This window comes from Anolis carolinensis, unplaced genomic scaffold, assembly GCF_035594765.1.
Source record: "Anolis carolinensis isolate JA03-04 unplaced genomic scaffold, rAnoCar3.1.pri scaffold_7, whole genome shotgun sequence".
In the NCBI taxonomy this organism is placed as follows: Eukaryota; Metazoa; Chordata; class Lepidosauria; order Squamata; family Dactyloidae; genus Anolis; species Anolis carolinensis.
The window spans coordinates 19886343-19910688 of record NW_026943818.1 but is presented as its reverse complement, the minus strand read 5'-3'; the positions used below and the strand labels follow the sequence as shown (position 1 = coordinate 19910688).

General features: G+C 41.8%; 1 protein-coding gene across 2 annotated transcripts; it reads right to left on the bottom strand.

Moving 5' to 3' along the window:
- Window positions 1–387: 387 nt before the first annotated feature.
- Window positions 388–24346, bottom strand: spns3 (SPNS lysolipid transporter 3, sphingosine-1-phosphate (putative)). 2 transcript variants are annotated; one of them, XR_010000320.1, is made up of 13 exons: window positions 21334–24346; window positions 19594–19659; window positions 18733–18869; window positions 17580–17731; window positions 17209–17275; window positions 15778–15926; window positions 12634–12789; window positions 10935–11124; window positions 7216–7281; window positions 5855–5953; window positions 5346–5532; window positions 3794–3973; window positions 388–891 (listed from the first exon to the last, which is right to left on the bottom strand). XR_010000320.1 is itself a non-coding variant. In XM_062960671.1 (12 exons), exons 1-12 carry the CDS (start codon window positions 21503–21505, stop codon window positions 3930–3932), a joined length of 1485 nt encoding a protein of 494 aa, XP_062816741.1. In that variant the 5' UTR covers window positions 21506–24346; the 3' UTR covers window positions 910–3929. The 2 variants fall into 2 exon arrangements, 1 of the variants encoding a protein (XP_062816741.1); XM_062960671.1 differs by lacking the exon at window positions 388–891 and having other exon boundaries at window positions 910–3973.

The window sequence follows — 24346 nt, the reverse complement described above, 5'->3', positions numbered from 1 at the left end:
ATAGTAATTTCATGCTTATATTGTGCTATGCTAATAATATATTGTAAGCCGCTCTGAGTCCCCTTCAGGGTGAGAAGAGCGAGATATAAATGTAGTAAATAAATAAATAGTAAATTTTGAGCGTCTGGATTCAAAGGCCAAGGAAAGTTAAGTACTTAACGGTGTTTATCGAGATGTTGAGGATTCATACTTGGAAGGGACCCCAAAGGCCATCTAGTCCAACCTGAGTTTCGTATTTGCAACCTTCTCGGAAGATTAAAGGCACTGTCTGAACAAGAACGCATCCCTATTTTTAGCCACTTGCCAAATAACGCACATTAACAAATCGCCCCAAAAAGTGGGTCAGCCAGAAATGCAGCTTTGTTTACAAGAGAGTCTGAGGAATGGGACAAGGAAGCTTAGGATGGATCGAATCCTCTGTCGCCAAACACGACTGCTTTTCCTGATGCCGATGCTTCAAAAACCATTGAGAAATGTGCCATCGTGTACCGCACAACTTCTGCCGTAGATGTGGGCGAAACGTCAGGAGAGAATGCTTCTGGAACAGCCCGGAAAACACACAACAACCCCATGTGCCACCTCGTTCCTTTCCTGAGAACGCACAAAACAAGACGCTTTGCGGGATTTGTTTTTTGACGTTTTTTGCCACCAATCCATTATTTACGATCCGTATAAATATTTGAGAGCCGCCTTCCTGGGATCTTGGCTTTGGGATCCGTTCAAAGCTCTTTCTCTAGAGGCTTCTTAAAACAGCAGCTGGATGGCCATCTGTTGTGGGTGCTTTGATTGTGCCTTTTCTTCCTGGACTCGATGGCTTTTGGGGTCCCTTCCAACTCTAGGATGCACCTCAACTCCCGCAAATGTGTAGTTCGCTTACCGCTTGAGCCGCCCCTGCAATAATAATAATAATAATAATAATAATAAGTTTATTATTAAGTAAGTAAGCCAGGTCCAATTCCTCTGTTTGCTGTGTGCCATAGAAAAGAGTAGGAAAGGGTTATGGGAGAGGCAGTGGGCGGGGTCATGCAAATTAGGGTTAGAGTCAGAAACACTGGGATGTCTGTGGTAGAGGAAAAACAGACAGTCTTGGATGTTTCTCAATGGTTCTCTCTCTTTTACTCTCAAGTTCAAATTAACACCTGCTTCTATTCACGGAAGGAGAAACACGCTTCGCATGGAAGGAAGGTGCTAAACTGTGAAGACGAGTGTTTCTGGTTTCCCGAAAGAAAGAAAAAAAGCCTTTTGCTTTTCATTCATGATTTATCTGAGAATGGTAAACACCCAGGGAAGGCAGGACTGCTTTTTCCAAGCCAAAAAAAGGTGGAAAATGACTCGAAATATATCCGATGGAAGAGATTTAAGGAGTATAAAGAGGTTTAACACATTCGAATGAACTTCCCTTTGGTTTGAAGAGTAGAGATAGAAAGGATTAGCTATTAAGTCTCTAAGGATGAATATTTGCATTGTTCGGACGCAGCCACAAGAGGACAGTGTATAGATAGAAAGGATTAGCTATTAGCCTCTAGGGATGAATGTATGCAGCGCTTAGATGCAACCACAAGAGGCAATGTATACATAGAAAGGATTAGATATTAGCCTCTATATATATGCAGTGTTCAGATGTACCCACAAGAGGGCAGTGTAGAGATAGAAAGGATTAGCTACTAGCCTCTCGGGATGAATGCATGCAGTGCTCAGGTGCAACCACTTGAGGGCAACACAGAGATAGAAAGGATTAGCTATTAGCCTCTATATATATGCAGTGCTCAGATGTACCCACAAGAGGGCAGTGTAGAGATAGAAAGGATTAGCTACTAGCCTCTCGGGATGAATGCATGCAGTGCTCAGGTGCAACCACTTGAGGGCAACACAGAGATAGAAAGGATTAGCTATTCGCCTCTAGTAATGCGTAGGTGCAACCACAGCGTAGAGATAGAAAGGATTAGCTACTAGCCTCTGAAGATGCATGTATGCAGCGCTTAGATGCAACCACAAGAGGCAATGTATACATAGAAAGGATTAGATATTAGCCTCTATATATATGCAGTGTTCAGATGTACCCACAAGAGGGCAGTGTAGAGATAGAAAGGATTAGCTACTAGCCTCTCGGGATGAATGCATGCAGTGCTCAGGTGCAACCACTTGAGGGCAACACAGAGATAGAAAGGATTAGCTATTAGCCTCTATATATATGCAGTGCTCAGATGTACCCACAAGAGGGCAGTGTAGAGATAGAAAGGATTAGCTACTAGCCTCTCGGGATGAATGCATGCAGTGCTCAGGTGCAACCACTTGAGGGCAACACAGAGATAGAAAGGATTAGCTATTCGCCTCTAGTAATGCGTAGGTGCAACCACAGCGTAGAGATAGAAAGGATTAGCTACTAGCCTCTGAAGATGCATGTATGCAGCGCTTAGATGCAACCACAAGAGGCAATGTATACATAGAAAGGATTAGATATTAGTCTCTATATATATGCAGTGTTCAGATGTACCCACAAGAGGGCAGTGTAGAGATAGAAAGGATTAGCTACTAGCCTCTCGGGATGAATGCATGCAGTGCTTTAGGTGCAACCACATAAGGGCAGTACAGAGATAGAAAGGATTAGCTATTCACCTCTAGTAATGCTTAGGTGCAACCACAGTGTAGAGATAGAAAGGATTAGCTACTAGCCTCTAAAGGTGCATGTATGCAGCACTTAGATGCAACCACAAGAGGGCAATGTATACATAGAAAGGATTAGCTATTAGTCTCTAGGGATGGATATTTGCATTGTTCGGATGCAGCCACAAGAGGACAGTGTAGAGATAGAAAGGATTAGCTATTAGCCTCTAGGGATGAATGTATGCAGTGCTTAGATGCAGCCACTAGAGGGCAATGTATACATAGAAAGGATTAGCTATTAATCTCTAGGGATGGATATTTGCATTGTTCGGATGCAGCCACAAGAGGACAGTTAGAAAGGGTTAGCTACTAGCCTTTGAAGATGCATGCATGCAGCGCTTAGATGCAACCACAAGAGGGCAATGTACACATAGAAAGGATTAGATATTAGCCTATATATGCAGTGCTCAGATGTACCCACAAGATAGCAGTCAATAGATAGAAAGGATTAGCTATTAGCCTCTAGGGATGAATGTATGCAATGCTTAGATGTAACCACAAGAGGGCAATGTATACATAGAAAGGATCAGATATTAGCCTCTCTATATATGCAGTGCTCAGATGTACCCACAAGAGGACAGTGTAGAGATAGAAAGGATTAGCTATTAGCCTCTAGGGATGAATATATGCAGTGCTTAGATGCAACCACAACAGGGCAGTGTATAGATAGAAAGGATTAGCTCATGGTCTGAGACAGTCTTCTCCGTAAAAACCTTGCATTCTCCGAACAGAAACCTCAATTTGCGCTCTTAATTAAATTGCTAATTAATGTTTACAAAAAGCAAGGGAAATTGCAAGGGAGATGGCATCAATATTTATGAGTCATTCCCAGACTAAAAATAACTGATTGGAAAACACACATTTAGAATGCAAAAGGTATAATGGGAGTTGTAGTTTTAGCCTTCCTGGCCACACCAGACTGCAACTCCCAGTATCCTGTGGCACTAAGTACATCTGGACTTTAGTATTAACACAGGCATGAATATCAATATGAACTGCTACGGCTCATATTGCTAAATCGTGGTGTTTGTGGGGAGCGTGTACAAGGACAAGTCCTGCAGTTCCATAGCACTGAACTACGGCAGTTAAAGTGCTGCCAAACTGCATTAACTCTACAGTGTAGACGCACTGGAGAAGATGGCCATCGCGTCCCCCTTGAGGATTTAGAGGGAATGTTTGTCATCAAAGCCCCATGCGAGGAAGTCCATGTGTTGATATTCCATTCTTCTCCATCTTGAGCTTTGAGTCACATTATGGCATCGGCCTCAGAGACCTTCTTCGTGAGAGATGTAATTTTTGTTATCGGTGCCTGCAAAGAAGATGCCCAGTGTTAGTTAAGAGCAAACGTCATGCTTTTCCTGCATAATGTCAGAAGGGGTTGGACTAGATTGCCCATGCGGTCTCTTCCAACTCTAGGATCCTATTATTATTATTATTATTATTATTATTATTATTATTATTATTATTACTATCAGAGCTTGGTTGGCCATCTGTTGGGAGGGATTGGATAGTGTCTACATGGCAGAAGGAAGGGGTTCGACTAGATGGCCTTTGGGGTTTTTTCCAACTCTAGGATCCTATTATTATTATTATTATTATTATTATTATTATTATTATTATTATTATTATTATTATTATCAGAGCTTGGTTGGCCATCTGTTGGGAGGGATTGGATGGTGTCTACATGGCAGAAAGAAGGGGGTTGGACTAGATGGCCCTCGGGGTCCCTTCCAACTCTAGAATCCTGTTGTTGTTGTTGTTGTTGTTGTTGTTGTTGTTATTATTACTATCAGAGCTTGGTTGGCCATCTGTTGGGAAGGATTGAATGGTGTCTATATGGCAGAAAGGAGGGGGTTGGACTAGATGGCCCTTGGGGTCTCTTCCAACTCTAAAATTGTTGTTATTATTATTACAGTAGAGTCTCACTTATCCAAGCCTCGCTTATCCAAGCTTCTGGATTATCCAAGCCATTTTTGTACTCAATGTTTTCAATATATCATGATATTCTGGTGCTAAATTCATAAATACAGTAATTACAACATAACATTACTGCGTATTTAACTACTTTTTCTGTCAAATTTGTTGTATAACATGATGTTTTGGTGAATAATTTGTAAAATCATAACCTAATTTGATGTTTAATAAGCTTTTCCTTAATTCCTCCTTATTATCCAAGATATTCGCTTATCCAAGCTTCTGCCGGCCCGTTTAGCTTGGATAAGTGAGACTCTACTGTATTATTATTATTATTATTATTATTATTATTATTATTATTATTATTATTATTACTATTATTACTAGTGCTTGGTTGGCCATCTGTTGGGAGGGATTGAATGGTGTCTTCCTACATAGCAGAAAGAAGGGGTTGGACCAGATGCCCTTGGGATCTTTTCCAACTCTAGGATCCAATATTATTGTTATTATTATTATTATTATTATTATTATTATTATTATTAGCAGAGTTTGGATTTGTCAGGAGGGGTTGGATGGTGTCTTCCTACATGACAGATAGGGGTTGGACTGGATGGCCCTTGGGGTCTCTTCCAGCTCTGTGATTCTATGATTCTATGTTACGGATTTTTAACCAAGGCTGGGTGGCTATCTGTCGGGAGGGATCGGATGGTGTCTTTTATGGCAGAAGGGAGAGACACAATGGAGAAGAGGAGGATGGTGGCCCTTACCTTGGACCGTTGAGGCTGCCGAGGCGGCCGCTTCGCTCTGATCCTCCTCGATGTGGAGGGCGGTCATGAGGAAGCAGCCTCCGCCCAGGACTCCCACGAAGACGCAAAGGACAAAACTGTACTGCAGGCTCCGGAAGTCCCAGAGGAAGGTGCGATCTCCTTGTTTGCCTTGGATGGCATCCGCAATCTGGGGGGAAATGGGGAAACCCTCCGTGGCCCTTATCCTGACCTCAAGGTTGGCAGTTCGAAGCTGCAGGTCAGGGTGACCTCCTGCTGTCAGCCTTAGCTCCTGCCAACCTAGCAGTTTGAAAACATTCAAATGTGAGTAGATAAATAGGTACTGCTTCAGCTGGAAGGTAATAAAGGCGCCCATGGATGTGTCCATGGACAACGGGCTCCTCGGCTTGAAAATGAGCACCTCCCCATGGCTAGAGAAAGCGGGAGATGAAAAGGGAAGGCGCAAAGAGAAATCTTCCTTTCCCTCCCTCCCTGACCCGCTCCCAACTCACGATGCCAATGAGGTAGGGGCTCCCAGCGTCCCCCAGCAAGTGGCTGACACAAATCTGCAGGGACACCGCGGTCGACTGGCAGGCGGGCTTCACCACGTACTGTGGAGGATAAAGAGAGACAGGTTCAGAAACAGAAAAACAAATAAACCCCCAGCAAGAGCTCAACTAGGACTGGTCTTGGCTGACTATGCCTTTGATTGTTCTAAAATTGCGAAATCGCAAAATTGCAAAATCACATCATTACAAAATCATGAAATCGCGAAATCGCATCATCACGAAATCGTGAAATCACATCATCACGAAATCACGAAATCGCAAAATCGCAAAATTGCAAAATTACATCATCACGAAATCGCGAAATCGTGAATTTGCAAAATTACAAAATCACATCATCACGAAATCTCAAAATTGCAAAATCACATCATCACAAAATCGCAAAATTGCAAAATCACATCATCACGAAATCACGAAATCGTGAAATCACAAAATTGCAAAATCACATCATCACAAAATCGCGAAATCACAAAATTGCAAAACCACATCATCACGAAGTCGCGAAATCACAAAATTGCAAAATCACATCATCACGAAATCGCGAAATCGCAGAATCGCAAAATTGCAAAATCACATCATCACAAAAAGACAAAATCGCAAAATCACATCATCACGAAATCACGAAATCTCAAAATCATGAAATCACATCCCTCCATATACAGTAGAGTCTCACTTATCCAACATAAACGGGCCGGCAGAACCTTGGATAAGCGAATATCTTGGATAATGAGGAGGGATTAAGGAGAAGCCTATTAAACATCAAATTAGGTTATGATTTTACAAATTAAGCACCAAAACATCATGTTTTACAACAAATTTGACAGAAAAAGCAGTTCAATACGCAGTAATGTTATGTTTACTGTATACGAATTTAGCACCAAAATATCATGATATATTGAAAACATTGACTACAAAAATGGCTTGGATAATCCAGAAACTTGGATAAGCGAGGCTTGGATAAGTGAGACTCTACTGTACCTAGAAATCCTGAGAAAAATTCTCTTAGATTACAAAAAAAAAGAAATAGCAATCCTTTTGTTTGTGGTTTGGCACTCTTTAAAGACCTTGCTCAACTACAACTCCCATCATTCTATGGCCCTATGAATGAGAGAGCGCTCCCGCTGTTATGTGCTCAGGCCCGGCCGATTCGGAGCTGCGGCTTCCTTGTGGCGCTCCCTGCCTTTTGTATAACGTTGTCTTCCTTTGCTTTCCTTCCACGTTCCTGGCTACAGGCCTAAAGAGAGCTAAGAATAGACCAATCAGGTTATCAGCCAAATCAATATGACAGAAAAGGAGCCAACGCTCACCAAGAGGATGTCAGTCACCACGGCCCAGTTGAGAGAGAGGAAAAATCCGGCAAGGGCAATGAAGATCTGGAATGTGGATATAAATGATAAAAGAAGAGGGGAAAATGCTGTGAATTGAACAGAACGTTCTAGGAAAACCACATGAAGACATACACAAAACAAGATGAGGGTTGGGAGCTCTTGTGTCAATGGAGAGGTGAATCCACTCTAGGGTTTAGTTTGAAGTTTCAGGAAACTATGAAAGATACCCAATGCCACATTCAAATGCTATCCAAGGTGTCTGATATCATCCTCAAAGGCTCTCCAAAAAGCGATCTTCTAAAGCTGTCAAAAGGTATCCAAAGCTGTCCTCAAAAAGTTCTCCAAGGATGTTAAATGCTATCCTCAAAAGCTCCCCAAAGGTATCCTCTAAAGCTCTCCAAAGGTATCCGAAGCTATCCTCAAAAGCTCTCCAAAGGTGTCCAATATCATCCCCAAAAAGCTTTCCAAAGATGTTAAATGTTATCGTCAAAAGCTCTTCAAAAAGCCACCCTCCAAAGCTCTCCAAAGGTATCCAACACATCCCTCAAAAGCTCTCCAAAGGCATCTAATGCTGTCCTCAAAAGCTCTCCAAAGGTATCCAGTGTTATCCTCCAAAGGCATCCAATGCTATCTTCAAAAGTTCTCCAAAAGTGTCCAATGCTAGATCAAAAGCTCTCCAAAGTTATTCAATGTTATCCTCAAAAGGTATCCAATGATATATTCAAGAGTGATCCAAAAGGCTACCCTCTAAAGCTCTCCAAAGGTATCCAAAGCTGTCCTCAAAAGCTCTCGAAAGATGTCCAATATCATCCCCAAAAGCTTCCAAAGATGTTAAATGCTATCCTCAAAAAGCTCTCCAAAAAGCCATCCTCTAAAGCTCTCCAAAGGTATCCAATGCATTCCGCAAAAGCTCTCCAAACGTATCCAGTGTTATCCTCCAAAGGTATCCAATGCGATCCTCCAAAGTTCTCCAAAAGTGTCCAATGCTAAATCAAAAGCTCTCCAAAATTATTCAATGTTATCCTCAAAAGGTATCCAATGATATCTTCAAGAGTGCTCCAAAAGACTACCCTCTAAAGCAGGGGTCCCCAAACTAAGGCCCGGGGGCCACATGCGGCCCTCCAAGGTCATTTATCTGGCCCCCACCTTCGGTTTTAGACTTAGGTCTGAAATGACTTGAAGGCACACAACAACAACAACAACATTAACAACAACAACCATCCTAATTAACTTGACTATCTCATCAGCAAGAAGCAGGCCCACGCTTCCCATTGAAATCCTGGTAGGTTTATGTGGGTTAAAATTGTTCTTATTTTTAAATATTCAATACAATTTGGATACAATTTCGTGTTGCGCTTTGTAGATGGTAAACGGAAGCTCTTACATGTGCCCATGAGCCCAGAGTCACCCTGCAGAACAATGCTCAGATTTGCAGAACAAATAATACAAGAACTTTACTCATTCCAAGAGATCCAAAGAACAATGGTATTCACAATGGTCCCTCTGATTGCTTACAGAAACCCAGCAGTCATAAACAGTCCTTTTTCAGTCCATAAATCTCCTTCAGTGAAGAATACGGTCCTGGTTCTTCATCCTCTTTTCCCAGTAGCAAACAAGGCCTCAGAAATAGCAAGGACTCTCTGAGTACAGAGCCATCTTCCCCAGGCAGTACTCACACAGACTCACACTGAACAAAAATTTGTTCAAACTGGTTCTCCAGCAGCAGAACATAAACAGTTTTGAATCAAATTACAGGTCTTTGCAGGTTCAGCCAGTCGGCTTCATGCACTTCATTTTCCAGTTAACACACAAATATAGCACAGTGCCTTTGCAAACCATAACATTTCATTGGCCTTTTTTTTTTGCACTACAAATAAGCCATATGCAGTGTGCATAGGAATTTGTTCATATTTGTTTTTAAAATATAGTCTGCCCCCCCCCCAACACTCTGAGGGACCGTGGACCGGCCCTCTGCTTAAAAATTTTGAGGACCCCTGCTCTAAAGCTCTCCAAAGGTATCCAAAGCTATCCTCAAAAGCTCTCGAAAGATGTCCAATATCATCCCCAAAAGCTTCCAAAGATGTTAAATGTTATCATCAAAAGCTCTCCAAGAAGCCATCGTCTAAAGCTCTCCAAAGGTATCCAATGCATCCCTCAAAAGCTCTCCAAAGGTACCTAATGCTATCTTCAAAAGCTCTCGAAAGATGTCCAGTATCATCCTCAAAAGCTTTCTAAAGATGTTAAATGCTATCCTCACAAGCTCTCCAAAAAACCGTCTAAAGCTCCCCAAAGGTATCCAATGCATCCCTCAAAAGCTCTCCAAAGGTACCTAATGCTATCTTCAAAAGCTCTCGAAAGATGTCCAATATCATCCTCAAAAGCTTTCTAAAGATGTTAAATGCTATCCTCACAAGCTCTCCAAAAAACCGTCTAAAGCTCCCCAAAGGTATCCAATGCATCCCTCAAAAGCTCTCCAAAGGTACCTAATGCTATCTTCAAAAGCTCTCGAAAGATGTCCAATATCATCCTCAAAAGCTTTCTAAAGATGTTAAATGCTATCCTCACAAGCTCTCCAAAAAACCGTCTAAAGCTCCCCAAAGGTATCCAATGCATCCCTCAAAAGCTCTCCAAAGGTACCTAATGCTATCTTCAAAAGCTCTCGAAAGATGTCCAATATCATCCCCAAAAGCTTCCAAAGATGTTAAATGTTATCATCAAAAGCTCTCCAAGAAGCCATCGTCTAAAGCTCTCCAAAGGTATCCAATGCATCCCTCAAAAGCTCTCCAAAGGTACCTAATGCTATCTTCAAAAGCTCTCGAAAGATGTCCAATATCATCCTCAAAAGCTTTCTAAAGATGTTAAATGCTATCCTCACAAGCTCTCCAAAAAACCGTCTAAAGCTCCCCAAAGGTATCCAAAGCTATCTTCAAAAACCCTCCAAAGGTATCCAATGCTATCCTTCAAAAGCTCTCCAAAAGTATCCAATACAGTCCACAAAAGCTCTCCAAAAAGCCATCCTCTAAAGCTCTCCAAAGGTATCCAACACTATGCTCAAGAGCTCTCCAAAGGTATCCAATACAGTCCACAAAAGCTCTCCAAAAAGCCATTCTCTAAAGCTCTCCAAAGGTATCCAACACTATGCTCAAGAGCTCTCCAAAGGTATCCAATACAGTCCACAAAAGCTCTCCAAAAAGCCATTCTCTAAAGCTCTCCAAAGGTATCCAACACTATGCTCAAGAGCTCTCCAAAAGTATCCAATACAGTCCACAAAAGCTCTCCAAAAAGCCATTCTCTAAAGCTCTCCAAAGGTATCCAACACTATGCTCAAGAGCTCTCCAAAGGTATCCAATACAGTCATCAAAAGCTCTCCAAAATGACCAATTTCATCCTCAAAAGCTGCCTAAGGAGCCCAAAAGCTCTCCGAAGTGACCCATTTTTTGCAAGGGGTGAACATGTTGCCATTTGTTTATGAGTGTAATAAAGCCGTGCATTTGTGTTACCGAACACAGGACCCCACCCCAAACGATCCTTTTATATAATGTATTTTCCAAATCGAAAATATAATAATTATAGTCTAAATTCCATAATATTTGCAGCCAGTTTTAAGTAAGGTGGGAACGTTTGGAAAAGAAGTCCCAAGCTGGGAGGAAAGCAGGACAACTTTCCAACAAATTGGTAAATATTTTCTCGCCACTTACATATGTAGCCAGGATACTGTCCTGTGCCAACATGATGGCCAGGTACATACACGGTGCCGAAGCCAACGACCCAAGAGCGCAGATCAGAGGATCAGCTTTTGCGTTGATCTTCTTGTACCGCCTGGCTGCTTCCGCTCCAGTCACGACTCCCAAAATACCTGTCGCAATCGTAATTCCTCCAAATATACGGCTAGTGGACAGGTAAACAGAGAGATAAGTAGATACCGTATATACTCAAGTCTAAGCCGACCCAAATATAAGCCGAGGCATCTAATTTTACCACAAAAAACTGGGAAAACATTGACTCAAGTATAAGCCGAGAGCGGTAAATTTCAAAACTAAATATAGATACCAATAAAATTAAATTAATTGAGGCATCGGTAGATTAAATGTTTTTAAATATTTACATAAAACTGTAATTTAAGACTCTGATTAAATCATTGTTCTCATCTTCTTCAGTGTAAATGTGCTTATGTAGCCTATTAATAATAATAGAGTAAAATAATAAATGTAAGAATAATAATAAATACAGTGAAATAATCAATGTAATAATAATATCAGTGAAATCATAAATGTAATAATAACAATATCAGTGAAATCATAAATGTAATAATAATATCAGTGAAATAATAAATGTAATAATAACAATATCAGTGAAATACTCAATATAATAATAACAATATCAGTGAAATCATAAATGTAATAACAATATCAGTGAAATAATCAATGTATCGATAATAATAAAAATAGAGTAAAATAAATGTAGTAGTAACAGTAATAAGAAAGTAAAATAATAAATGTAAGGATAATAATAGAGTAGAATAATAAATGTAATAATACCAACATTAGTAGAGAAAAATAATAAATGTACCATAGTTATTCAAGTATAAGCCGACCTGAATAAAATAATAAATGTCATGATAATCATAGAGTAGAATAATAAATGCAATCATATTTATTTATTTATTTATTTATTTATTTATTATTTACAACATTTATACCCCGCCCTTCTCACCCGAGGGGACTCAGGACGGCTTACAAAAATTGGCAAAATTTAATGCCCAAAATGAAATCATAAAAACAAAACAATATAAACAGATCCATTAATAAAATTGTTAAAACACATTATAAAACCTTGAAAACATATATATAATTAATTCCATACCAATAATAGTAGAGGAAAATAATAAATGTACCATAGATATTCGAGTATAAGCCAACCCGAATAAAAAAATAAATGTCATGATAATCATAGAGTAGAATAATAAATGTAATCATACCAATAATAGTAGAGAAAAATAATAAATGTGCCATAGATATTCAAGTATAAGCCGACCTGAATAAAATAATAAATGTAATGATAATCATAGAATAATAAATGTAATCATACCAATAATAGTAGAGAAAAATAATACATGTACCATAGATATTCGGGTATAAGCCGACCCGAATAAAATAATAAATGTAATGATAATCATAGAGTAGAATAATAAATGTAATCATACCAATAATAGTAGAGAAAAATAATAAATGTATCATAGATATCCGAGTATAAGCTGACCCGAATAAAATAATGAATGAAATGATAATCATAGAGAAGAATAATAAATGTAATGATACCAATAATAGTAGAGAAAAATAATAAATGTACCATATATACTCGAGTATAAGCCGACCCAAATATACCGTATATACTCACCTGTTGGATGTGTTGCACGTTTCCACTTTCTCGCACGGCGGGATCCAATGAAGGACGAGCTGAGCTCGATAAAGGAAGACGGGGATCCAAAAGCTGAGGGCCCCCGTGACGAAGCCCATGGCCGTCACCCCCAGCGAGGACCAGAGGAAACTTCGACTGCAACGGCAACAAGAGAGTCACAAGTTTGCAAAGAAAACAGCAGTGGAAATCCCTTTATTCCACAACAAACTTCTCCTTTTGGGGATATGTTTCACTTTTGGGTTGGCTTTCGTTGGAAACAACTTTTGGGACAGAATCGTGGAATCTTAGTGCTGGAAGGGACCCCAAGGGTCACCCAGTCCAACCCCATTTTGCTTGGCAGAAAGACACAATTCTGTCGGAGTAATTCGCAGCGTAGCAGCAGTTGTATGTTGTCAATGGAGCGCAGAAACGAAGAGACGTCAGAAACAATGTTAAAAAGTATGTACAAAGTTTTACTATACAAGACAAACAGAATTGCAGATGAACACAGGCTTGGCTTTCACTCTAACTCAGAACAGAGCTAGATCTCAACTGACGCAATCAGTAATGTACAAATACACTTGAGTCTGGATACTCCCCAGGTTTCAGCCACACATCAAGGTCAACACAGCTTCTCAGTCATTAACTCTTTACAGACTATAGCATACTCTGGGTGATGCAACCTGTATGCAATTCATGCCAGACACAAATTTTATTTAAACGCTACCAATACACAAATCCCACATTAACAAATTCGATCCCTCCTGACAGATGGCCATCCAGCTTCTGCTAAAAATCTATATCATAGAAGCATCGAATCCTAACGTTGTAAGGGACCCCAAGGGCTACCCAGTCCAACCCCATTTTGCCAGGAAAGGAGACACAATCCGATCCCTCCCGACAGATGGCCATTCAGCCTCTGTTAACAATACATCTCATCTGATCCTGGATAGAGCAACATCATCGGTTTAAAGTGGCAGTCTTGCTTTTTAAAACTCCATTTTTTTAAAAAAAAAAACATGGCAACATTGCAACAATGCTTCAGAGCTTCCTTGTGAAACTTAATTTCCCTTTGTTACTGTAAATGGTCTGTGGAGAGTCAGGTAAGAATAATAATAATAATAATAATAATAATAATAATAATAATAATAATAATAATAATAATAATACAGTAGAGTCTCACTAAACAGGCTGGCAGAACCTTGGATAAGCGAATATCTTGGATAATAAGGAGGGATTAAGGAAAAGCCTATTAAACATCAAATTAGGTTATCATCATCACAAAATCGCGAAATCGCAAAATTGCAAAATCACATCATCACAATATCACGAAATCGTGAAATTGCAAAATTGCAAAATCACATCATCACGAAATTGCAAAATTGCAATGTCACATCATCGCAAAATTGCAAAATCGCAAAATTGCAAAATCACATCATCACAAAATCACGAAATCTCAAAATCATGAAATCACGTCCCTCCATATACAGTAGAGTCTCACTTATCCAAGGTAAACGGGCTGGCAGAACCTTGGATAAGCGAATATCTTGGATAATAAGGAGGGATTAAGGAAATATTTTATTGTATGACACAGCAAACAAGATAGATATGCTGGATTTCATATCACAAAATCACAAGTCGAACACTTCCCAAGTGTCTAGGACTGTGTGATGTATTTTTGGATGATGCGTGCAGATCCCAGCAGGGTGGCCTTTTGCAGTTGGCAGACTGTAATTTTGTCAATGTCTATTGTTTCCAAATGCCGGCTGTGATCTTTTGGCACGGCACCCAGTGTGCCCATCACCACCGGGACCACCTGCACTGGTTTCTGCCAGAGTCTTTGAAGTTCAATCTTGAGGTCCTGATAGCAGCTGAGTTTTTCCTGTTGTTTTTCGTCAATGCGACTGTCACCTGGGATGGCAACATCAATGATCCAAACCTTTTTCTTTTCCACAACTGTGATGTCTGGTGTGTTGTGTTCCATAAACTTTGTCAGTCTGGATTCAGAAGTCCCACATATCTTTGCATGCTCATTCTCCAATACTTTTGCAGGTTTTTTTTAATGTAGTTTAAAAAAGCAAAACTGCCACTTTGAATGGATAATAATAATAATAATAATAATCTGTGAGACAAGAGTACCCTGACCCACAGAAGATTATTATTACTGTATTTATTATTATTATTATTATTATTATTATTATTATTATTATTATTATCTGTTCAAAGTGGCAGTCTTGCTTTTTGAAACTCCATTTTAAAAAAACATGGCAACATTGTAACAATGCTTCAGAGCTTCCTTGTGAAACTTAATTTCCCTTTATTGTTATTATTATCAACTTCATTTCTATCCCGCTCTTCTCACCTCTCAGGGGACTCAGAGCGGCGTACCATATACATTGAGGCAAAAATTCAATGCTTCATTATACAAAGTAAATAAAACATAACATAAAATCAATAGAAACAATCAACATATAATTCTAATTTAAAACCATTACTATTAAGATACTAAAACATAAAAACAGCATCTAGATATACCCTAACTAGGCCCCCCTCCCCGTCATGATCTGTAACTGTAAATTGTCTGTGGAGAGTCAGGTAAGAAATATATTATTATTATTATTATTATTATTATTATTATTATTATTATTATTATGAAACCTGAAAAATAAATAAATAATAAAGAATATCCTAAAATCCTAAAGATGGGAGGGATGAAAGGGACCCCCAAGGGATATCCAATCCAACCCACTTTTGCCCTAAAGGAAGACACCATCCGATCCCTCCCGACAGATGGCCACCCAAGTCAGTTTCCATAGGTGTTGGGCCTTATCTGTGAAAACAAACGGCAACCTCTAACGTTTCAGAACCATGGCAGTGAAAGTGGTACCAAATTGCGTTCGTTCTGCAGTGTAGATGCACACAAAGACCAGCATTTCTGGAATTAATAAATATCTGGACTTAAGGGGCAGTTTTCTGCAAGTCAAGAGTGCCCCCTGGCGGATGCAGAAAGTCCCATAATGAATGGACTCCAATGCATTTCATCTCAAGTACATGATATTACCATCCACTGCCAGATAGCCTTTGGTGTATTTAGGCCCATACATTTTCCATTTGATAACACAACAGCAGTGAGGAGCATCTTACTTTTTGCAGAGAGAGGAGACGTCTTGGAGCCAAGTGGAGCCTCCACCACGAACATCGTTGTCTTCCAGTTTCTCCGCTGAAGCGTTGGCCGATTTGGGGACCAGGAAAATGAGGAAGACCAGGCCCACGGCTCCCATGCAAGGGGTCACCTGCACCGACGAGAGCAGCCAGGTCTCAATTGTGTTTGCAAAGCTTGTGGTTACACTATGTCACACAATTTTTGTTCCCGGATTTTAAATGTCATTTCCTAATTGATTCTATCATAAAAACATAGATAACGTAATAAGAGAAGAGAGGAGTATAAAAGGAATAGGAATAAAGGAAAAATATAAAACAAATCTGTTTACAGATGACAGATTACTTTTAACAATGAAAAGTCCAATTAAACAATGGGAAAAATTGAGGCCTATCTAACAGAATTTGCACTAATTAGTTCTATCATAAAAAGATGATAAAAGTTTCTTAAAGTGGCAAAACGTTTTTGTGGGGACTGATGGACATTATTCTGCTATAGCATATTTTGCTTTAGTTTTTCAATGACTATCTCATCAAGTCTCAACCAATTCAACATAGTTTCTGCGACAAAAACAAACCTGTCTTATTCCTAACTTGAGGACTGCCTGTACCTCAGTCTTATCTATGGCTGGATGGCCCTCTGTCGGGAGGAATCAAATGGTGCCTTCCTGCCTGGCAGAAGGGGGTTGGACTTTGGGGTCCCAAATCTATGGTATGATATCTACCTCATATATATATATCTGTATCCAAGTTATAAACACTCAACTTACAAACAAGTCCTAGTTAAGAATGGGGCTGAGACAACAGGGAGAAATCTATCCATCAGAAGAGAAATGCATATACATACATACATACATACATACATACATATATATATATAATAATATGTAATGTGCATAATTCCCATGGAGTAAACAACAAAACCACTGGACCAAATTGCACCAAATTTGGCCACAAAAGACGAACACTTCCCAAGTGTCTAGGACTGTGTGATGTATTATTATTATTATTATTATTATTATTATTATTATTATTATTATTATGGTTCCTGGTAACCATCAAAATGAACCTGGCAGCTACCATTTAAACAACTCTACAATCTGGACAGTAAATAAAGAACAACACTCTGAAAATAAGGGTATAAGGAAGCAACCAGAGCCAGCTAACACCTCCAAACAAAGGATTCCCCCAGGGAGGAAACAACCACGCTTTGATGCAAGCCCATACAAGGTGGCTAATTACAACATTCATACTTGCTTCCACAAACAAAACCTCACTTAGGGCGATGCCACAGTAACACGTGGCCAGGCACAGCTAGTGTATATACTTCAAAAAGGTCCCTGCTCTGATTTACATACAAATCCAAATTAAGAACAAACCTACAGAACTGATCTTGGGAGAAGAAAGAAAACTCACCCGGAAGCCCCAGCTCCAGTGACCGGTGGCCTGGGCCATTCCGGAAGACAGGATGTAGCCAAGGCCGCTGCAGTGGAAAAAAGAACTGGCGTTGATGCCCAAAGGCCTTGCCGGAGTAATGCGCACAGACACACAGCAACAACGTAATGTTCCCTGACACCAGGCCAAACTATCTGTATTGACTCGGTTCTCATGCGCCATCAAATCTAATGAGCACCTTGGAGAGTGCTGGGATCTTATGCCTAGGACCTGCCATAAGGGAAAACAAGGTCGCATTCGCATAGATCACCAGCATTGTTGGGACTCTTATCAATGGCATAGCAAGACTACTCCTCCTAGTGCGGCTCCTGATCCCCAGGAGGCAGGTTTACCTTCCGACTGGAATGAAGATGTAGAAAAGAGAGAGCATCCAAGTCCGGTGGTCCTTCTCAAACAGGTCGGCGATGAGGGTGGGTGCCAAGGTCGAATAGCTGGCAGTACCAGCACCCACGAGGCCCCGCGAGACAAAGAACAGCCAGGCCATCTGCAGCAAGGGATGACACCGTTGTGAAAGACCCGTTCGACCATACCTATCAATACTTGGAGTGTGGTGGAGTCTCCTTCTCTGGAGGTTACTCCCGACAGATGGGTGGCCATCTGTCGGGAGGGACTGGATGGTGTTCTCGAAGGGTTAGAGCAGTGATTCCCAAAGTGGGTGCTACCGCCCCCTGGTGGGCGCTGGAGCGACACGGAGGCGGGGCCAGGGGAGGGGCGGGGTCTCTTCCCAAGTGCCGGAGACAGGGCTGAGCCCCTGAGACACCTGTTATGACACAGGGGGCGGAGCTAGAGGAGTGGGTGTGGCTTCTTCCCAAGAGCCTGAGACAGGGCTGAGAATCTATACCTCTCCTGAGGTGCTTGTTGGGACACAGAGGGCGGAGCTAGGGAAGGGGGCGGGGCCTCCTTCCAAGAGCCTGAGATAGGGCTGAGCCTCTATACCTCTCCTGAGAGGCCTTTTAGAGTCCTAAAGGACCTCTGTATATCTCCCCTGAGGTGCTTGTTAGAACACGGGGGCGGGGTATAGAGGTTCAGCCCCGTCAGGCACTTGGGAAGAGGCCCCGCCCCCTACGTCTATCCCCGCCCCCTGTGTCCTGGCAGTCGCTGCAGGACAGGGATAGAAGCTCAGCCCTGCCTCAGAGCTCGTAACTCCACCCATCCCAGTCCTGGCCGCCCATTTGTGGCCCTGCCCACCTCCCCCTCCCAGCCCTGCATCTTGGGGAGAGGCTCAGCCCCGCCCTCTTGAGCAGGAGCCACGCCCACCCCTCTAAGTCACGCCCCCCTTTCCAGGGGGCGCTGAGTCATATTTTTTCTGGAAAGGGGGCAGTAGGCCAAATAAGTTTGGGAACCACTGGGTTAGAGTTTTTCAACTTCTGCCAGAAGCTGAGCATAGAGTCACACTAGAAGACCTAAAAGAGAAGGCTTTGACCAAACCTATGCACCATCGCAATCCGACTGTAATCGCGAGGCCCACGTTTGCCTCTCCCTTACCGACTCCGTGATGAACGAACTGCCGAGGGTCATGCCAGACCAGAGCAGGATTCCCGCCCCGAGGATGATCTTCCGGTTGTATCTGTCTCCCAAGAACCCAAAGAGTGGTGCCGAGAACAAGAAGCAGAGGATGAAAACTGTGGTGGAGGGAAAAGCAGAGTCAAAGGAGAGCCAAGATCATCGCATTGATCAGTCCTGTAAAGTATCACCAGCAGCAGCAGTCAGCATAGGATTTCGGGAATGCTAGTCTTACAAAGTAATTTTATCCAGCCTTCCCCAGATAGATAGATAAATAGATAGATAGATAGATTGGACTCCTGCTCCCCCTACACACAGGAAAGGTATACAGGGAAAAAGGTGTTCGCTATGCATAGAAATTAAGCAAAAATACTATTTTTAAAAAAATGAAACGCCATCCTTTTTCAGGAAGCTGGATTTTGCACCCCGAAGCCACATCCTGTCTGTTCCGCTTCACCGTGAAACTGCGGTCTTCCACAAAAGGCCTTGCAAAATGACTGTTCTCTGACGACACCGCTTTCCTTGTTTCCTTTGGCATTTGGACCCTGAAGGAAGACCGCCGCTTACAGCAGTTTCTCTCAACCTGTGGGTCCCCAGATGTTTTGGCCTTCAACTCCCAGAAATCCTAACAGCTGGTAAACTGGCTGGGATTATAGGCGAAAACACCTGAGAACCCACAGGTTGGGAACCACTGAGCCACAGTTATCAAAGTGGTGTCAAACGGCACTAACTCTAGTGTGTAGACACATTTATCCCTGTTGAGATTTGTTTTGGCCCCGTTCGTTCCACCTACCAAGTTAGTCCAACATTTCCAAACTACAGGTGAATCCAAGGAAGTTTTACCTGTGTGCAACAGTCCTGCCGTGCTGTCTACGAGTCCGAAGTATCGTTGTATGTCGAGAAGCACCCCTGCAACAGAGGAAGGATCCATGATAATGATAATAATTATTTCAGAAGTAGATTTCCCTTCCCTCCTAAAGGTAGAGTCCTCTCCTTTCCTGTTGTCTCAGCCCCGTTCTTAACTAGGAGTCATTTGTAAGTCAGATGTTTGTAACTCGGGGAAAGCCTGTGTGTGTATGTATGTATATGTATGTGCGTGTGTGTGTGTATATATATATATATACAGTATATATATATACACAGTAGAGTCTCACTTATGAAACACTCGCTTATCCAATGTTCTGGATTATCCAACGCATTTTTGTAGTCAATGTTTTCAATACATCGTGATATTTTGGTGCTAAATTCGTAAATACAGTAATTGCAACATAACATTACTGAGTATTGAATGACTTTTTCTGTCAAATTTGTTGTATAGCATGATGTTTTGGTGCTTAATTTGTAACATCATAACCTAATTTGATGTTTTATAGGCTTCTCCTTAATCCCTCCTTATTATCCAAGATATTCGCTTATCCAAGCTTCTGCCAGCCCGTTTAGCTTGGATAAGTGAGACTCTACTGTAGATATATTATGGGTTGCTGTAAGTTTTCCGGGCTGTATCGCCATGTTCCAGAAGGATTATAACAATACTAATAATATATAATATAATAATACTAATAATATTATATAATGTAATATAAAATCAAGAAATGTATTGATTAGCCCTTAGGCCATATCCGAATACCAAACCAAACACCAAGGCTTGATAAGGCTTGATTATACACAATGTAGCAAGTTAAAATAAAACACGTATAATAATACAATAAATAAATATGATAAAACTGAATATATACATCGTATTTCCTTATCACCCCTACAATTTATCTACAGTGCAATATAATATGAATAATACAGTAGAGTCTCACTTATCCAAGCTAAACGGGCCGGCAGAAGCTTGGATAAGCTAATATCTTGGATAATAAGGAGGGATTAAGGGAAAGCCTATTAAATATTAAATTAGCATATGATTTTACAAATTAAGCACCAAAATTTCATTTTATACAACAAATTTGACAGAAAAAGTAGTTCAATACACAGTAATGTTATGTTGTAATTACTGTATTTACAAATTTAGCAGCAAAATATCACGATATATTGAAAACATTGACTACAAAAATGGCTTGGATAAGCAAGGCTTGGATAAGTGAAACTCTACTGTACTAATAATATCTATCTATACACATAATAAAAGTTAAAATATCTATGTGTGTGGTTGGGGTGTCCACTTTCACAGGCAAGCTCCCATTTCCACAAATGGCTATAGCTCCCATTATTCAGGAAGCACCAATGGCCCTAGATTTTCTGTTTTTCCTCCACCACAGACATCCCAGTGTTTTTGACTCTCTCCATTGGTGTGGAATTTGCATGACCCCGCCCACTGTCTCTCCCTTAACCCTTTCCTAATCTTTTCAACCCTGTCTGCATAACAAACAAACTGATCAGCAACTGAACATCATCGGGTTTCAACCACTTCAACCTAGTTTCTGGAGTAGAACAACTCCTTTCAAAGTAAAGGCTGCACAACTGAACAGGAGAGGACACTTTCTAATATTTCGAATTTGGTTACGTAGCGTGATTCGATGATTCGGACGTCATGGCATTCATGAGTCCCTTCAATCTACAATTGGAGGAAGGACTCACCTGCCACGAGGAACCAGTCCATGTAATTGACCAGGTTGAGGAAGCACAGCACGGCCACCACCAGGTAGGACCTTCGGGTGGGGGTCTTGGTGGGGCCCCAGGGCTCCCCCATGGTGCCATAGGCCTTCAAGGAGAGCGGGGACAGGGGCGGCAGGCCCTCCGACAGCACCATCCTGGCCCTGGATGAGATCTCCAGCCGCCTCGCATGCGGGACGCCCGGCTTTTGTGCTCTGGAGGAACCTCACTCCGCTCAGTCATTTCCTGCAGGGAAGCAGAGCTTCCCCTCCGAGAAGGTTGCAGGCCAGCAGAGGAAAGCAGGTTGCTTCACGGGCCAAAACCGCTTGGCTGTGCAAGCCGGCCAGGAGCCGTACTTACATGAAATGTACAGGGAAATCTGCTGAACCATTTGGGTTGAAATCTTAGCTGCCTCTTCTTATCCACAGGAAATACATATCCTGGCCGTGGAGTCTGGATTTTGCACTAACTGAGCTTTCACGTGATCATCAGAAACAGTCTTGTTCATATACAATCCAAGGTCTAATAATGTCAAAGTGGGCAATACCGCCCCCCAGTGGGCGCTGGAGTGATCCAGGGGGGCGGTGATGGCACCTATTAGGACACGGGGGCGGAGCCAGAGGAGGGGCGGGGCCTCTTCCCAAGTGCCGGAGACAGGGCTGAGCACCTGAGACACCTGTTAGGACACGCAGGGGGTGGAGCTAGAGGAGTGGGCGTGGCTTCTTCCCAAGAGCCCGAGACAGGGCTGAGGATCTATACCTCTCCTGAGTCGCTTGTTGGGACACAGAGGGCGGAGCTAGGGAAGGGGGCGGGGCTTCCTTCCAAGAGCCCGAGACAGGGATGAGCCTCTATACCTCTCCTGAGAGGCCTTTTAGGACTAAAGGGCGGGGCTAGGGGTGTGGGCGGGGCCTCTTCCCAAGAGCCTGAGACAGGGCTGAGAATCTATACCTCTCCTGAGATGCTTCTTGGGATTCAGAGGGCGGAGCTAGGGAAGGGGGCGGGGCCTCTTCCCAAGAGCCCGAGACAGGGCTGAGCCTCTATACCTCTCCTGAAAGGCCTTTTAGGACTAAAGGGCGGGGCTAGGGGTGTGGGCGGGGCTTCCTTTCAAGAGCCTAAGACAGGGCTGAGCCTCTACATTTCTCCTGAAAAGCCTTTTAGGACTAAAGGGCGGGGCTAGGGGTGGGGGCGGGGCCTCTTCCCAAGAGCCCGAGACAGGGCTGAGCCTCTATACCTCTCCTGAGAGGCCTTTTAGGACTAAAGGGCGGGGCTAGGGGTGTGGGCGGGGCTTCCTTTCAAGAGCCTAAAACAGGGCTGAGCCTCTACATTTCTCCTGAAAAGCCTTTTAGGACTAAAGGGCAGGGCTAGGGGTGGGGGCGGGGCTTCTTCCCAAGAGCCCGAGACAGGGCTGAGCCTCTATACTTCTCCTTCGAGGCCTTTTAGGACTAAAGGGCGGGGCTAGGGGTGTGGGCGGGGCTTCCTTTCAAGAGCCTAAGACAGGGCTGAGCCTCTACATTTCTCCTGAAAAGCCTTTTAGGACTAAAGGGCGGGGCTAGGGGTTGGGGGCGGGGCTTCTTCCCAAGAGCCCGAGACAGGGCTGAGCCTCTATATCTCTCCTGAGAGGCCTTTTAGGACTAAAGGGCGGGGCCGGGGCAGGGGTGGGGCCTCTTGTGTGTTTTCCGGGCTGTGTAGCTATGTTCCAGAAGTATTCTCTCTTGACATTTCACCCACATCTATGGCAGGCATTCTCAGACATTGTGAGCTGTTTTAAGCCTACTCTCACAAACCTGGCACACCTGAGAAAGGTAAAATTAAAGACCTAAGCAACGGCCAATCAGTCTCCTCCTCCCTTAGCTACTGTCCTAACAAACGGCACCTCCCATTAGCAATGGTGCAAGCAATGGCCAAGCAGTTTACCTCACAAACTACAGTATCTGTATGTCAGTCATCCACCCATATGTATATATAACCCAAAGCTTTCAGACACTTTATAACGTGATATATTATTTCCGGTATATTGTACTATACCACTATACTGCAATATTATTAGTTTTTTAAATCGTGTCAGAAGTGATTTGAGAACATACTTCAGGTCAGCAGTCCAGCTGGCACAAGGGTTTAACCCACTGTGCCACTGCAATACCTAATATTAGTAATAATATTAGTAATATTACATGTAATATATAATATATAATTACAGTAGAGTCTCACTTATCCATAATAATAATAATAATAATAATAATAATAATAATAATAATAAAAAAGAAGAAATAATAAATAACTTTGCAGGGTTATTGGGAGGGGGAAATAACAACAACAACAACAACAACAACACCACACAAAATAAGAGAGATCTGGGTTGTTGGGAGAATAAAATAATATAAAATAGTAATAATTTAAAATAATAAAAACAAAATATAACAATAATATAAAATAAAAATGCAGTAGTCTCTCACTTATCCAACACTCGCTTATCAAACGTTCTGGATTATCCAACGCATTTTTGTATTCAATGTTTTCAATATATCATGATATTTTGGTGCTAAATTCGTAAATACAGTAATTACTACATAGCATTACTGCGTATTGAACTACTTTTTCTGTCAAATTTGTTGTCTAACATGATGTTTTGGTGCTTCATTTGTAAAATCATAACCTAACTTGATGCTTAATAGGCTTTTCCTTAATCCCTCCTTATTATCCAACATATTCGCTTATCCAACGTTCTGCTGGCCCGTTTATGTTGGATAAGTGAGACTCTACTGTATATTATTTCCGGTATATTGTACTATACCACTATGCTGCAATATTATTAGTTTTTAAAATCGTGTCAGAAGTGATTTGAGAACATACTTTACGTCAGCAGTCCAGCCGGCACCAGGGTTTAACCCACTGTGCCGCTGCAATACCTAACATTAGTAATAATATTAGTAATATTACATGTAAGATATAATATATAATTATTATATTATGATATATTATTATATTGAACTATATTATT